Source organism: Xiphophorus couchianus, chromosome 10, assembly GCF_001444195.1.
Source record: "Xiphophorus couchianus chromosome 10, X_couchianus-1.0, whole genome shotgun sequence".
Classification (NCBI taxonomy): domain Eukaryota; kingdom Metazoa; phylum Chordata; class Actinopteri; order Cyprinodontiformes; family Poeciliidae; genus Xiphophorus; species Xiphophorus couchianus.
In genome coordinates, this window is record NC_040237.1 from 15,241,350 (window position 1) to 15,257,551 (window position 16,202).

The 16,202-nt window shown below is 41.1% G+C and overlaps 2 protein-coding genes across 5 annotated transcripts in view; both read right to left on the reverse strand.

The window, feature by feature from the left end:
• Positions 1-3,964, reverse strand: part of spag9b (sperm associated antigen 9b) — a 46,520-nt gene extending 42,556 nt beyond the window's left edge. For all 4 annotated transcript variants that reach the window (XM_028029841.1, XM_028029839.1, XM_028029840.1 and 1 more), the window contains exon 1: positions 3,242-3,964. In XM_028029841.1, coding sequence (XP_027885642.1) covers positions 3,242-3,541 — 300 coding nt within the window. In that variant the 5' untranslated portion in view covers positions 3,542-3,964. The remainder of the gene's footprint in view (positions 1-3,241) is intronic.
• A 686-nt stretch (positions 3,965-4,650) lies between these two features.
• daglb (diacylglycerol lipase, beta) lies at positions 4,651-15,774 on the reverse strand. Its single transcript, XM_028029847.1, has 15 exons — positions 15,013-15,774; positions 14,777-14,928; positions 13,767-13,941; positions 13,289-13,556; positions 13,078-13,200; positions 12,005-12,132; positions 11,791-11,917; positions 11,626-11,709; positions 10,140-10,217; positions 9,944-10,024; positions 9,131-9,258; positions 8,932-9,000; positions 7,970-8,042; positions 7,625-7,878; positions 4,651-5,738 (listed from the first exon to the last, which is right to left on the reverse strand). Exons 1-15 carry the CDS (start codon positions 15,105-15,107, stop codon positions 5,534-5,536), a joined length of 2,040 nt encoding a protein of 679 aa, XP_027885648.1. The 5' UTR covers positions 15,108-15,774; the 3' UTR covers positions 4,651-5,533.
• Positions 15,775-16,202: the final 428 nt, after the last annotated feature.

Consider the following 16,202-nt stretch of genomic DNA (forward strand, 5'->3'; position numbering starts at 1 on the left):
GTAGCTGCGTTTCCATTGACTACCAATTAGAAATATCGCAAATAAAATAGCTTAATGGAAACACTCACATTTTAAACGCTTTGGTGCTAGGACGAGGCGGTGTTCTTGGCCGTGTCAAAATTGGTTTATTTCTCGAAACTGGAATGGAAACACGTTTTTAGCGTCACACAAGTCACATGATCAACAATTGGACGTCGTCGCTGGCGCAAACCATGAAGAAGAAGATGACAGGAAGTAGTTGGAGGATTATGGCGCAGCGTGTTTTTCCAAGACTCATCGCGTGAACAAACCTGTTCCCGCGTGGTTTTAATTGGATTTCTTATTTAATGGAAACACCACAATTGCGAAATTATGTTGTTTTTTTACATTAGTGGAATATTGACAAGGTTTTGCACACATTTGCAATGGAAATGCAGCTTACGGTGCATAATAAGGTTTAGAGTTCTGATTTTAAGGCAAGGTTTGATTCATCTCAACCAGGATAAACAAAAAAATATGCATGTTGTTCTCACTTTATGCAACAACGAACAATAAATAGAAGAATAAATTGATGCTTTCAAAAAGCGACTACTACAGAAGTCACTGCAGATTTGGCTTGATTTTGTAAAATGACAAAATCACTGATAATAAACGAACATCAGGGTTGCACAGCAATAAAACCACTTGAAATGAGTCAGAGTTCTTCAGAAATATTTACATACGCTGCTCAGACATTTGTTTGTAAAAACAGATATCAAACATCCTGTGAAGATGGACGGTCCAATGCACTGCAGAAGCACATCTTGTTGGAAAACAGCCGGTCGGATTTGGACTCTTCTCTGAATAACCGGTGATGTTTTACGTTCTGGCTGACATGGTTTAAGGCGAGTAATTCCACTCCGCTGTGGACCAAACTGTGACTCTTATCGCTGTCTGAAAATGTTACGTTTGGTTCACGGGACAGCAGCAGATGTCAATACATTTGAAAAGAAAATCGCAATAACCCTAAATGTTAGTCATCCACCTGGTTTTAGCGTTCTCAGCCGACGCCCAAAGAGGCGTGCTGGAGGCTGCCTGAGCAGCGAAACATGTGACAATACGGCCTCGTGTCTGTCAAACGGCCACAGGCGAGTCCACAGGACGCTCGGAGACACACAAGCGCCTGCCACAGTTTTAGAACGCTAATTTCAGTTCACTATGTCAGCCATGTTTCTTTCCCCGATGACACATGCTACATTTCTGACTGCAGGTCAACCAGATGACATCAAATTAATTGGTGTTGAATTCTGGCCGTCAGATGTCTTTATTTGTGGAACATATCAACCAAACAGTGCTGTGTCACTCTTAAATATGTCAGAGCATCAATCCGTGTATGACGGGGGGTGTCAAACTCATTTTCGTTTTGGGTCAAATCAAGATCCTGGATGTTCTTAAGGGGCCAGAATGTGTCGATAAAACACGTTCAACTGTGAAAATATGAACAAATGTCTTAACAGTTTAAGTAGCTCCTAAAATTACACATCTTTTCACATTGTTCAGTCACTCCTTGATTTTGTGATTTTTTTGGGGGGGGCAATAAAATCACAAATTTTGTGGAGCTAAATCAGAAATATTTGAAAGAAATTTTGCAATATTTACGTTTATGTGCGACGTTAATTTTGACTTTGCTAATCGTCACGTCGATCACAGACTAATGACTTGGCGTCAAATGAGACTGAGGCAGGGGTGTGGTAAAAGTACAAAACACTGCCACCCACAGGTGGGAGTCAGTGGTCGGTTAAAACCCAATGTTTTTGGCCACTTTTACGAAAAACGTGCAGTTAGGGCATTAGTGAGAAAAAATGTGGGAATCTGGTGATTTTGACGTGAATTTCCACGACCACGTGAAACTGCGAGGACTGGTTGATGTAATTTGGCACCTGGACTCTTGAGAGTCGCACAAGAAGCTTTTGCGAGGGCCAGATTTGGCCGCCGGGCCTTGGGTTTGACACATGTGATGCATAATGTCTAATAATGATAACCTGAGTTGACATGCAGTTTCTGTTTGAAAACCATCCAATGTGGCTGAATTCAAACATTTTTACAGGGCAAGGTGGGTTTCAATAGCTTTTTTTCACCCTCCGTCACAAAATAAAATTTTCAGCGTCTGACAGCTCAAATTTTGTTTCATGATCACAAAGTGAAAGCGCGACTTTCACTTTAGAGTGAAAGGCAGCACAAACTAAAATTACACCAGTTGATACAACAAGACGTCTAATCAGACATCTAATCGTGTGAATCTGATCTTTTTAAAAGGTCGTGACAATAACACTCTTCTGTGAGGAAGCTGTTACTAAGAGGTAGAAAACTATCTAAGTAAGCTAAAAAGTGTTACGTTATTTTTGTAATTAAGAAGGAGTGAATTACAGCTACATTTCTCTGCTTTATCCAACAGCGAGCGAGTCCTGTTCTCCAAAACCAGAGCCGCTATAATCTGAGATTACGGCTGTTTTCCTGTGACTTTTTAAACCACATTCTGGACTTTGCTGTAGCAGCAGCAGCAGGAAATCTGTGATTTCAAGTGGGGTGTTTTTGGTTTGGTTATTTGAGTTTGGGCCGCTAGTGGCCTTTATTGATAGCAATGAACTACCACAACACCACAGGACGCACACCTATGATCTGATATGTTGTGAAGCTCTAACATGACCGTAATAAAACAGGATGGCGTTTAGCAACCTAGGAGCTTTTAAGAAACAGCTGCATATCATTTTCGCAAGAGAATGATGTATTTATTTCCCCCCTTCAAAAGTTTATTTTATATTATTATTATGGTGGCAACTGTGTATAAATCGACTTGGCATCAAACGTAGTGAGATTCAAAAATAAACTAATTTCCGACTGATTTGCAGCAGTTTAAAGTAGCATCGTTTCACTCACACCTGTCATTGAGGAGACCTTCAACCTGCTGAGCTGTAATTGTGTAAACAAGACTCTCCAATCAGAGTCAAATGTTTCTGTTTGCCTCATTCCGCACCAGACTGTGACAGTGCTACAGATTTTATAAGGCTTTATAAATTCCCCTTCAGATTTGTACTTTCGTGTGTGCGCAAGTTAAAACGATGGTTCACAAACAGTTAAAACAATCACAATGCGAGTTTTATGTGAGAGGGGAGAAACTGAGGAAGACTGAATAATCCTTCCACGCTAAAGTGCATAATCGCAGCCTTTGAATCTATAATCCCGGTGGCAAATTAGTTTGGCGGTGTTCGCGGCGCAAACCCACCTCCTCTGCGTGTTTCCTCAGCGCTTTCTCCCGCTCGTACTGAGTGACAAGTTGCTCGTTGTCCTCCTTCAGCAGCTCCAGCTCCACGACGTGCTCCTTGTTGGCGGCGAACACCGAGTCCAGGTTCTCCAGCAGCCCGACCACCAGCGGCATCAGGTCCTTCACCACCTCCTCGTCGTACCTCTCGATGAGCCGCTCGAACTCCCGGTAGATGGAGCTGGCCAGACCGGCGACCCGCTCGGACATCACGTCCGAGTCGCCCGAGTCGTCCTGGTAGAGGACTACGTCGTCCAGCTCCATGTTTGTTTGTTTGTTTGTTTTTAAGCCTCCACTTCTTTCCCAGCTAACGTTATGGAGCTAGCTGACCGGAGGCAGCTCGCTTTTATACTTTAAACGATTCAAGTGTTCCTCCCCCCCCAATATAACATGGCTTCAAAGTTGTTTCCTGCCTAGAGGAGATGTTGTCGGTCACAAACAAAGTCCCTACCCCGTTTCCGTAGTGGCGGCTGACTTTGGAGCAGTGCTAGCCTATTAGCTCGCAGTGTTGAAAAGTCTTTACTTGGCTCCTGATTAGTTTCCCCGTCCAACAGATGAGCTCCCTGCTGCAGCGTTCACGTGCTCTCGGGATATGTGGGAACCCACAGAGCCAAACTATCAACAAAGCAGAAAAAAAGGGCACAAAATGCTAAACTACCTAATCCAACCGTCACGGATACAACTAAAATTATTTTCTTTTTTTAATGTTCATATATATAGCCTGGTGATGCTGAAGTGACGTTTGGAAGGCGGGGAGAAAAGTGCGTAAAAAAATAAATAAATTACTCAAAGCCATGGGATTAAGAAGATATTTTCAAAAATATCAGCTGTACCTCGATGGTCTTTGGAATATAGTCTGCTGATTTTTACATAAAATGTAAGTTCCAGTACAACTATGCTATATATTTCAGGTAATGTCCTAGCTTAGTTATAGCCTATATCAACACAAGAGTGGGTGTATTTTTAACTGCATAACTTTCGAGGACTGCTGTTTACATCGTCTGTTTTGAAATAGGGATTTCCCAGCATCCCTTGAACATATATGCTGGTGACTGAACTCTTGTCATGACGTCACGTGATGAAGTGCACAGGGTGCGTTATTTTTTTATTCCGGAAAACCGTCGAGATTAGCCTCCCTAAATAATTAGTGAGCTGCAAGTGTATTCAAACCTCATGATCTTTTTTTTTTAAATATTGTGACACGTTAAAATTATACTTTAACCTTTTCTAAATAATAAAAAAAATATAGAAATCTGAAAAAGTATGGAGTGCATTTGCATTCACCCCCACTCTCAGCACTGTGGAGCCTCTATACAATTTTTCTTCTTCCAAGACTTCAAGGACAGTGAATACTGAGACCTGGAACAAGCAAACTGTGTACACTTCACAAATGCTTTTATTTGCTTTCAGCTTTCAAATGCATTCCTAAGAGGGTACGAAATTTTTTCTTGGAAAAAGAATGGCAACATCCATAGCAAGCAGGTAAATTCCACAAAGAAAAGCACAATCTTTCGACTTTTTACTTTCAGTCATGTTCGAATTTTAAGCAACTGCAGTTCTGAACTTTACTTAGTGTTTTTGGGTTTCATTTTTTTCATATAATGCATAGGCACTGTTCATCCTGATGTTTCAAAACATTAAAAATAAAATAAAATCACAGGACATTCCTATCTACAGTTCACAAACACAACAATATGAATACCCTCATTTTTTTTCTTCACCGCACCATCCAATCAGAACGCTCCAAAGTCACCCTTGGTAACAAGTCAATCTTCATCTGAGCCATTCAAACGACACAAAAAACCAAAATCACTGACATTACAGTTAAAATACTCCACACTGTCACATTGTATACATAACATTCAAATATGATATACAGTCGCTCATGGAGCAACTTCAAATAAAGCAAAGAAAAAAAAACAAAAGAGCAATTCTTGCATTAAATCATTAAAAAAAAAAAGTGCATGACTCTGTGTTTCGATGGGTTTTCCTTTTTTTTTTACAAATCAGGCAAAGCTCCACAGATTCAAATCTCCCATCAAAATTTAAATCTAATGATTGAACAATTTAGAAGCGCAATAAAACAGGAACTTGACCAAACGATATGAAGTAGTAGACGGGGATCGCAGGTTGGGAAGTAGTGGGAACCTGGATCGGATGTAAACACGCGAGTAAAAGTCGTCTTGTAGCGCGGACGTGAAGAGGGAGCCTCCCCCCCTTCTTTTTTTTATTGTTATTTATTTATTTTAGTGCACCTCACATAGAAATGTGCGGGTTTCTGCCCGTCATGCTTAGCGATGACGGGCAGAGGGAGAAGGGGCCGTCGCTGCACAGGCTGTTCAGGGCTCGGAGCACGGCGTCGGGCATGTGATCCACCAGCATCCTGGGGCTGATCAAGATGCTCCGGAACGCTGTTTCGCTGGACCAGTCGGCACGGTACCGAACCTGGGAGAAGCAGGACCTGTGGAAACAAAAACAAAAGAAGAACAAGTTGGTGTAAATGGTGGAGCTTTTTTTTGCTTTTCTTTTTTTTAAGCTGTGCTGTGACGCAGGAACAAGAAGTGTTCATATGACTGTCAGCATCTCTAATCATCCGAGGCTGGAAGCTCCTCTGGAGACAACAAAGAGGCAAAAGATAAACTGGGGCTTTGATAAGCAAAGATTTGGACAAAGCGGAGCATTCAATATACGGGGTTTCACCAGTTAAAATGGAAGACTTTTTAAGACAACTGTGAATGGAATGTAAGCCCTTTATCTCCACGGAAACGTACAAACGTCGTCCAGCCACGTCGCGGCGATAAATTTGCACTTACCCATGATGGACGTTAAAAAAAAAAAAAAAAAAAAAAGCGAACTAGCTTGGAAAGGAATATTACCAGCTATTTACCGTTAGCCTCACAACGCAAAGGAGGTGCCTCAAACTTTTGCCTGACAAAAAATCTCGCGAGAAAATTAAGTAGTCCTGCCGAGGCAAAATTTAAGATATTTGATTAACGTGTTTTTTTTAATTTAAGACATTTTACGGTCTTAATTTGAGATAGAAGAATTTGCAACTTTTTAATGATGCAAGGCACCCTGATGTAACCCGACGCAGCCCTGTCATTCTGACTATTCTATAAATAAATTGTTTTATTAAAAAGACAAAAAGAGATTAAAGTCTTGTAGGAATATAAACAATCAACAGTCAAACTTTACAGAATTAAAATTTTCCCTGTGATACAACCATGCATTCCCACCATTATCACATGTGGTTAAGTTTCATTAAAAAAATTTTTTTAAACTTTCATGTATTTTGTGGGAAAGTTTTATGAGTTAGACCAAAATAAAGTACATCATAATCGTCAACTGTTCGAAAAACTGCACATCCGGAGGGGGCGATTACTTTTTGAACTCATTCGCTAACCAGAATTGGGATGCAACACCAGAGGTTACTGACAAGTCGAGTTATGCTTCCTAAATGAAGGCCACAGTGCATTTCAACCACATTAGCTTGTGTTGTCTTAATTTCAAGCGCCGAAAGCAGTTCAAATTAAATTAGCCGGAGCAGATTCCATCAAGAGGAAAGATGGAACAAAGGTGTCAGCTGCGAAGGAAATGATGTCATTTGAGGCGTCAGCTGATGTGTACAGTACGTCCTGATATGTGAGCGTATCAAAATATAAACAATAGAACTACTGTAGTTTCAGATTAATTTACATTTTTGGTGCCAGGACTTGAGTGTTTAGCAGGGTATTATATCACATATCAAAATAATAAGTGCTCATACTCAATTAATCGTTAATTTACGTATATGGATTTTTTTTTTAAGCCGTTTTGCTAAAAGAACAACACATTGTCAGAGCAGTAATTAAGCCAAAACTGTACCAAAAAATGTATAGAGTTTGCACTTAAGATAGAAAAAGAAACTTTTTCTGTAAATATTTTATACCCACAACTCCTCAGGTAGCATATTTAAAGCTTCTCCTGGTTCAAATGACTAAAAATAAAAAAATTGCTGTTAAGCATCTCTTGCTGTCTAATTCTTAATAACTACTACTACACTATATTGATAAGTCAAGCAGAGCTTTTAATAATTTGATGACAAAAGTATTTTCATAGCTGCAGATGAATCCTTTGCTACAAATGATCAAGTGTTCACTGCAGGAAAGCTGTTAAAACAGTTATTTTCTTACCTAATAAAGGAATTGAATTGTTTCTTTGCATTTAAGGTGTTTTTAGTGTTGCGTAAAAAAGCTTAAAAGAAAAAAATTGCAGAATACGGCAATTTCTTTTTACCCGATTAATCGTCTGAGTAAACGATTAATCAATAACTAAAATAATCGTTAGTCGCGGCGTGCAGAGACCGACCTCCGCGACGGCCCGTCCTCCGTGATGAACAGTATGCGCCCCGGTGGGAAGAGCGGCAAGTGCGCGGCCGCGTGGGCGGGGGAGTCGTCCGACGCCAGGCTCTGATAGGACGACGAGTGGCGGATCACCAGCGACTCCTCCCCCAGCAGCGGCTGGCTGAGCTGCTCCTCCCTCCTGCTGTCCATCTCGGTGGGGAAGTCGTCCGGGTCCCCTCCAAACAGCTCGTACCAACACCCCTGCAGCAGGATGCGGTACTGCAACACACAAGACAGCGGCGTCAGACACGGCCAGGTTGGACTCGGGGCACAGAAACGTGCGACTGCAACGCTCCGAGTCTAGACTCACTTTGGGCTTATTGCAGTTTGTGACTATTTTCAGGATCCGTCTCTTCAGGTCCTCCATGTTGGGGATGCTCAGTCTGTGAAACGGGAATACAGTAGCTATTGAATCCGACATGAAGTCCAGCAGAACACGACAGCAGACAATACAAGATTTGTACACGTTTCCCACAGCAAAGTTCAAGAGCACTTCAGAAGCATTTTCAAAGTAAGTTTTCAAACTTTTCCACACTTGGGAGATTAAAAAAATATATACAAATGAACAAAACAGGCAGTTTCAATTCACTCTCGCATATCATTTATTACAGTTTCTGATTATAAATGATATTATCAGAAACTGTATCAGCTAGTATTCTGTAGGGACAAGGGAAATATAGCAAAAAGTTATTTTTTAGAAATTTTCTCTCTCACAGGCATGACTGAACAAAACACTAATTTAAACAAAACTCCCCCAATTTCAATAACTTTGGTTAAAGTGTAAGATATAAACTACACAGATCAATAATATCTATGAGCCATTAAGAATAATAAATATTCATAATGTTGGAACAATGCAAACAAATCGTGTTAAGGTAAATTACTTTCCTGCTCAGATTAAATCCTTAAACACAATCTGTAAAGAAAGTTACAAGTTCTTGTCAAGTTTTCTGACATTCAGTGAGTAGAAATAATTTTAGTAACTCTTAACTAACCTAAAACTAGAAAAGTTTGGTCTGATTGAATTTCAGACTGAGGGAAAAAAATTTTTATTTTACTAAGTGTATGAAAATATCTGGTTTCAACTGTAAATCACATTTTCCAAATTTAGGATTTTAATCCAACGTCAAATTGCACTTTATAACAAAACTGTGCACTTTGAATATCAAGCACTTTATACAGAGACCAAGCCTTGAAAACGCCTAAATGAAATTCAAGCATCGTCAAGGATTTCAAGCACCTGTACGAACCCTGACGATAGGAATATCTTACCTAGGAACCAGATCCTTCCCCAACACCACAGACACCACAAAGTCCTTGGAGTATTCAGCTAAGGCTTTACTGCACACAGAAAATAAAACGCATGTCAGGAAGAACATCAACGCCAGCAAAAATCAATGTTTTTTCCCCCAAAAGTTAAAGAAAGTGAAGACTAAAGGGGGAGACTGAGTCCTGTGAAGTCCTGCTTTACCTCAGGAGGCCCCCTGGTGGTGAGAACGAGTAACACTGCAGGGTGGGGAAGGAAGTGCGCAGCAGGATGGCCAGCAGGGCGGCTGTGCCGGCCCCCAGACTGTGACCCGTGACCACCAGTTTATACTCCTACCATTACAGCGACACACAAACACACCGTTTACACAAATCCGTCCGGTTTGACGAACAGATACAATTATATTGGCTCGATGCGTTCAGAGCCTTGATATACATTCATCTTTCACTGCAAGTAGCAGTCTCATAACATTAATTAGGAAAATGGGGGGAAATATGTCTATGTGTTTTTTTTTTTTGTAAAAACAAGCGATGAAAATGTAGAAAAACACTTTTGTTAAGCAAGTGGGAGGACCTGTGATGCTGCGGGCTTCACAGCTATAAGAATGGGAACATATGAACTGTTTATGGTTCACGTTAAAAATATATATTTAAAACTAGGTGCTCTGTAATTTTTGTTAGAAGGGGGTCTAACTGTTCAATGTATGTATGTGTATCTATAAAACTGCTAAAATAACAAAAATAAAGTTTAAAAAAAAATATTTATATATATGTATATTTACGTTTTTACTGAGAAGCCTGTGAAAAAAAATCAGATTTATTTTGTCCCCCCCTGAGTTGATTGCAAGTGTGCAACTGCAAAAAGGTAGCCATGACAACCCGTTTTCAGATGCAGACTCAAAGTCTCCTCGTATTTTTTTTTTTTTTTATGTTTCCAGGGCTTTTGGACAATAAACTGTCCCACATCACCACTGGTCATACACTCCACTAAATCATGTTGTTTGTTTACACTCGTTACCGGGACGACGGAGAAGGCCTGGTTCAGGATGCCGTCGTTGACGAGCTTCTTGTAGATGTAGCCCGCCGCCTGGCACATGCCCTGCAGCAGACAGGTTTACTTACTCATCATTATTATTTGGTTATTTACTTGTTCTTTAGAAAAGACTAGTTGTGATTATGCTAACGGCTAAAGGTTCAGTTGGAATGTGCCTCACCTTGTGAGCGTAGCAAGCTCCAGACACGCCTTCGACTGGCAGGTTCTCACATTCAGCAGACAGGTCTGTCAGGACATCCTGCAGGGAAAAACAAACATGAAACGTATACGTTTTTTTTTTTTGTATTTTCTTTTAGCGTTTAATTTTTTTTTTGTGGATGACCAAAGTCAAAACAAGATTTAACCTTCTGCATCTAATCATAGGCACACACAGATACATGTCAGGCCACAAACGAGTCTCACTTCCCGTTTTCGTCTTTTTTCCTCTTTGTAGCAAGTGCTAATATTTCAGAGAGAGAGAGATGTTTCGGTTCGAGGCAGTCCGTCTTTCAGAAAAACAAGGAAGTGATTCTGAAAGCGAGGATGGAATATTTGACCTCTTTCCTCGCCAACACAGCTCAGATGAATGTAAACAACCGACTCGGCCTGTCACGGTGACGAGTTTTGTTGGACGGTAAATTGTCCCCAGAAGTTATCGCGATAAACGACAACACTGAAGTATTGAGACTATTTTCCAAGTAATATAGTGACAATGGTGTGATGATGGAAGTACGCCGTCACAAAGACGAACAAACTTTCATTTCTCAAGAACGCCTAACGCAGGAACTGGAAGACATTTTAAATATCCAAAATCAATAAATTGGAAATAAAAACCGCGCATAACTAAAACTATAATAAGCATTATGAAGTCTCTGTGTACAAAACTGCTCTTCAAAACATTACTTATGAGGCTGAGAAAGGGGAAAATAGGCAATTTAGTATTATTATTTCAGGGCACCGAACTAAAGGGGTCTGCATATGAATGCAGGCCACATTTTCTACCTTTTAATTTGGAAAATAAATGGAAGATCATGTATTCGTTTTCCATATTTCATTCGTTTTGTTTTTCGGTTTTGTATAGTTTTTTTCAAAGTTTATTATGCTAAGAAAAAAACACCAAGTGTGCAACTTGACAAAAAAATTACTTAATAAATAAGATTGTTCACACAATCATAAAAGAAACAAACCCAATAAAACTGACATTTTTCTAATTATGACACAACTTTAAAGCATTGCTCAATATATATATATTTTTTAATTTTAGCCAAAGTCATTAAGAGCAACAGTGGATGGCGTTTAGAGGCTGATTTATTGGCATTAGCAAAATGTTTAAAAAGAGAAAAAATATATGCATTTCTCGCTGTTAAAATTATTATTTCATTTTAATTTATAAAGATTGTAACAAACGCAATTTATTGGACCAAGTTTTACCATTTAGTGTTTTTTTTTTTCAAGAAAAGTCACTCTTTAAGGATTAGTTGGTCTTTGCTTCAAATGCTGGACAGATTTCTAAAGGTGGTAGAGAAGAAACAAACAAACAGAACAAGCAGGTCACAGACCCTTGGTCTATCATAAAATGCTAAAATACATAACATAATGTGTCAAACTGTACAAAACGAAAAGTGCTGTGAGTAGGAAAATCTTTCACGATGTCCGATTTAACTCACCTTTAGCGACAGTGTTCCTCTGACCGCTACGAGGACCGCTTCCCTCTTGTGATCCAACGCCACAAAAAACGGGATCTCGTAGATCTGTGGGGCACATCGGGTTTGCTCAGAACTTAAACGTGACCGGTCGGGAGTGAACGCACTGTAAATAAACAGAACTGTAACCTGGTTGTGGAAGCTAACGTATATAAAGTCTCTGTACTGCAGTCCGGTGGCTTGGAGGATGGAGGAGAAGTGGCAGCCGAGGTGGTCGCCTCCCACGACGTCGTACGCCGCGGCGCTGGTTCTGCAGCTGCAGCGCGCAGACGCACGTTAGATTTCGGGTCGGATCGAGGCGGAGCCGACCCGACGCCGGACTTATATTCAAAGAGCGCCTCACCAGTCTCCGCTGAGCTTGCAGGGCGCAGTGAAGGGGTTGGAGTAGACGTACAGAGGCCAGCCGTAAGCCGCCGCCGCGAACTGCATGCAGTGAGCCGCTTTCTCCAGCTCCGTCTGCAGATCCTGGTCCTGAGGACAGGAAGAGGCGGTCAACTTTAAAAAGCGCGCACAGGGATTCGTGTTTATGGCCGCAACTGGCCATCGATTTAAAAACAGATTAATTCATCAGTTATTCTGAAGTTTATTTGATTAATTGGATAAATAAAATAGCATATTGTACAGATTTTTCACTTAACCACTAATGTGTTTTTTGTGTAATATTAGAAATACGTCAAAGGATGCAAATAAACTAATTTAATTCATTTTTGAGGTAAGAAAATAAACATGTTACTGCCTAAAATGCAATACCATAGCATTCCTTTAGTAAATCTTAACTGGGTGAAGCTAATACTACACCACTCCATGAGTTTTGCCTAAAACATATTTACAGACATACATTGTTTTTATCGTAAAAGCAAAATGTATACATTTCTGTACAGTTTTGGTTTAATTACTGCTCTGAATATGTTGGGGGGGTTTTCACCAAGTGACGTGAGTCTGTACACTCCACTTAACGATTAATCGATTACTAAATTTGTTGATGATTATTTCAATAATCGATTAATCACGGTTAATCTGATTAATCAATAACTAAATTAATTGACGTTTCTTTCAGCAATTGATTGATCCCAATTAATCTGTTATTAAATTAGTCGACAATTGTTTCAATAATCAATTAACCACAATTAATCAATGACTTAATTAATTGATGATTACGTGAATAATCAATTCAATTAATTGATTACAAAACTAGTCGACAAACTAGTTGATAATCAATCACAATTAATCTGAATAATTGATTACCAAGTTAGTTGACGATTCTTTCAATAATAGATTAATCACAATTAATACAATTGATCTACTACTACATTAGTTGACAGTTATTTCAATAATCAATTAATCATTATTAACGTGATTAATCGTTTCAGCCCTACTGGTATCTAGTCCGGGTTTTACTGTAACCGTGTTACTTACGATAGGGGAGGAGGGGCTGTGGGTAACGATGTCCTCTGGGTCTCTGCTGCGCTCCATCTTATCCTGCTCCTGGTGCAGCAGAGCCAAACCAGCTGCTATGTCACTGGGCACCAGGTCTGTGTCCTGCAGCATTATTCCACACAAGACAAAATCTCACACTGCAATCCAGATGATACATATATATATATATTATATATAAGTTGTCTCTTACGGAGAAGAAGTCACTGAGTAGCTGCGAGATGCTGGAGAAAGCCGCCCGGTGGCTCTCGTCCTGCGGCAGGCAGCAGCACAGCAGCCGCAGTCGGCACTCCCACACCTTGGTGGCCAGAGAGCGAGCCGTGGACAGGAACTGGGTGCCCCCGCTGCTCTCCATGTCCCGCACCCCCAGCGGCTCGGCGGGGCCCGGCTGAAGGCGGCGCCTGCCCATCGGATCGAAGACGAAAACCACACCCAGACCCGTGAACAGCAGGATGACCCAGCTGGGGGCGGAGGGGAAACGAAACAAAACATTTATTTAAAGCACGTCTCTGATGGGGACGGGCTGGAAACGGTTTAAAATATGAAGTGTGACCACAAAGTACATCATCACATCTCATTCCATAAAACACCAAGTCTCTGACTAGTATACACACTATATATACACATATAAAAATTTTTTTTTAAAAAAAACGAAATGTAAAGGCTCCTACCTGGTAATAACAGCAGTGATAACCGCACCCACAGTGGCTGGTGCGCAGCCTCGGCTGTCGTCGGACACCCAGACGGCTCCCAGGCAGGCCCACACGAACTCTGGGATGTAGAGCAACGCTCGCAGGTACACCAGGGCCGGCATGGAGCGCCGCGCGCCAGGGTTGGTGATAGTGCCTGAGGGAATAATCCGCAGATATCACTAATATCCACAACAGACATCTTGAACAAGGCATTCATGACACATGATTACGACAGCGTTGACTGGTGGATGTTTCATTAGCTGCAGTGCAAGGCGGGCGCTACAATTATTACAAAATCTCTTCAAAATTGCCAGCGTTTCATCACAGAAAAGGACACAATGTTCGCCGCTTCCTTCCTGCGTCGCGTGATTACGCAACATGACCGTTGCAGCGCAACCTTAAGTTGATGCTTAACGATAAAAATCATAATGACAAGATTATAGCGATGAAGATCTGGATGCACCAAGTGACTCCCCAAAATTTGTAGCCGAGAAATACACGGACCAACAGCGTCTACCTTAAATAGGCCTGTAGGAATAAGGCAATTAATCGCATTGTAGACTCAAACAAACTCAATCATTTCCATCTGCGTGATTTATGTTTTGTCTCGCTTTTCTCTGTTTCTACCAAAATCTAAATGACAAAAGTCTTGAGTCTGGTGCTTTCGTCTCAAACAGCCATTTTTCTGAAGGACCATTTTGTTTACAGGGACTTTATAATTGTTCACTACAAATGTTGACTGTGCGTTCTATGACTTTGTATTTTTGTTCTTTTATGATGCAAAGTACTTTAAACTGCCTGGTTGCTGAAATATGCTATGCAAATCAACTTTATTGATTGAGTGATAACTCTTTGTTCTGTGGTTTTGTTTGTTTATTTTGGATATTTAAAATCTTCCATTGTCAGTCTCCAATAAACGGCATTAACGACACTATCGTTTATCGCAATAACCTCTGTGTCCAGCGAGATGTGTTCTTTTGTTTACTTGCCTTGGGCACTGACATAGACAATAGCCCACAGTGACAGGATGATGAGCCCCAGCACGACCAAGAGTCCAACCAGGTAGGTATGCAGAACCCCTCCGCCGTTACAATCAAAGTGACCCTTATGATAGGTGAACAAGATCAAGGTGCCGATCCACCTGAGGAGGAACAGCACCGAACATCAGAACTCTTGTAAACTATGTGTGAGACACGGAAAATGTGTACGAGGTGCAGCAACATACCAGAGCACACGGAGTAGCAGCTCAAAAGAGCCGGGGAAGACGAGATCATCGCTGGCGATCCCCCAGCGCCTCCCGAACGCCACCATTCCAGGCATTTTGTAAACAAGCTGAAATCCCTCACTACTACTGCTAACTGCTAACCGAAACTGCTAGCCGCTGTTATACCAGGACCACGAGTCTCTTGAGCAACACACGCTGGCACGTCAGGCATGACTTCATCTGCTCTGGCAATGATCTGATCTTCGCCCTTTTGCTGTCACATCAGACTTCCTCGATTGCAAAATTCGCCCCCACTTCATTTCTGCCTCACATGGGTTAGCCGCTAGCTAACGCTGAAAACTCTCACTTACCAGAGTTCAGAGCTAGCAAAACAAACAAAAAAAAAAAAAAACAAGGCTGTGACAACTGATATGTGTGGTTTTACTCCGGAGAGCACAACGCTTCAACGCGTAGGTGGAGCCAACAAAAGCAACCCGTCTAAAACGGATGAAGCTGCGGTCATTTTTAGCTGCTAACCTTAGAGCTACCTTGCTAAAAATACCTTAGAGGTATTCCGGGGGGAAAAAAAGGCTAGAAACTAACAAAATTACTCCTTAGCTAGTTATACCAGAATAATACTCAAAAGCTATGTGCATGTTACAGCTATTTTTACAGCTATGTGTATGTTACGAAATGTATTTATGTCCATATAAAATGCGCAGATCTTCTGTTTTGTTTTCCTTCCCTCAAACACTTACTGGGTCCGCCCCATTTGTCACCCGCTATGCTGTGTGCGCCGGCTGGGCGTGGTTTGAATAGCGTTTCAATCATCGCATCGGTGAGGGGAGGCGCGCGCCCTCTTCTACATGATATGTTGCTAAATAAAGCAGATGTTTTGGTAGCAAATATAAATGTCTTTTTTCGAATCATCAGTAAAGTCAATGTGAGGGTGCAATTTTGTCAACAGGTAAGGAATTGGGTGTACCAGTCAGAATGAGGCTTGCCTTTTAAAAGATCCACACGTGAAAGAGGCGGGCCTTTTCAACCGGTTGACTGGTGGAAATATAAGAGAAAAATACTTTGTAATTAGTCACCTTAATTAATATGCTTGACTGTTGGACTCGGAAAGGACACTCCCAACCTGCCTGCGTTGGAAACAAGTTGTGCCGAGAATGGAGAAGTAGCTCTTGGTTATGAACATAAAAGGACAG

Excerpts from the sequence above, each read along its gene's own strand:
- daglb (XM_028029847.1), bottom strand. The coding sequence starts at position 15,107 with ATGCCTGGAATGGTGGCGTTCGGGAGGCGCTGGGGGATCGCCAGCGAT. Across the intron at positions 8,043-8,931 it reads GGGAAGGATCTGGTTCCTAG|ACTGAGCATCCCCAACATGG; the intron begins GTAAGATATTCC and ends CCCGTTTCACAG. Across the intron at positions 7,879-7,969 it reads CAAACTGCAATAAGCCCAAA|TACCGCATCCTGCTGCAGGG; the intron begins GTGAGTCTAGAC and ends TGTGTGTTGCAG.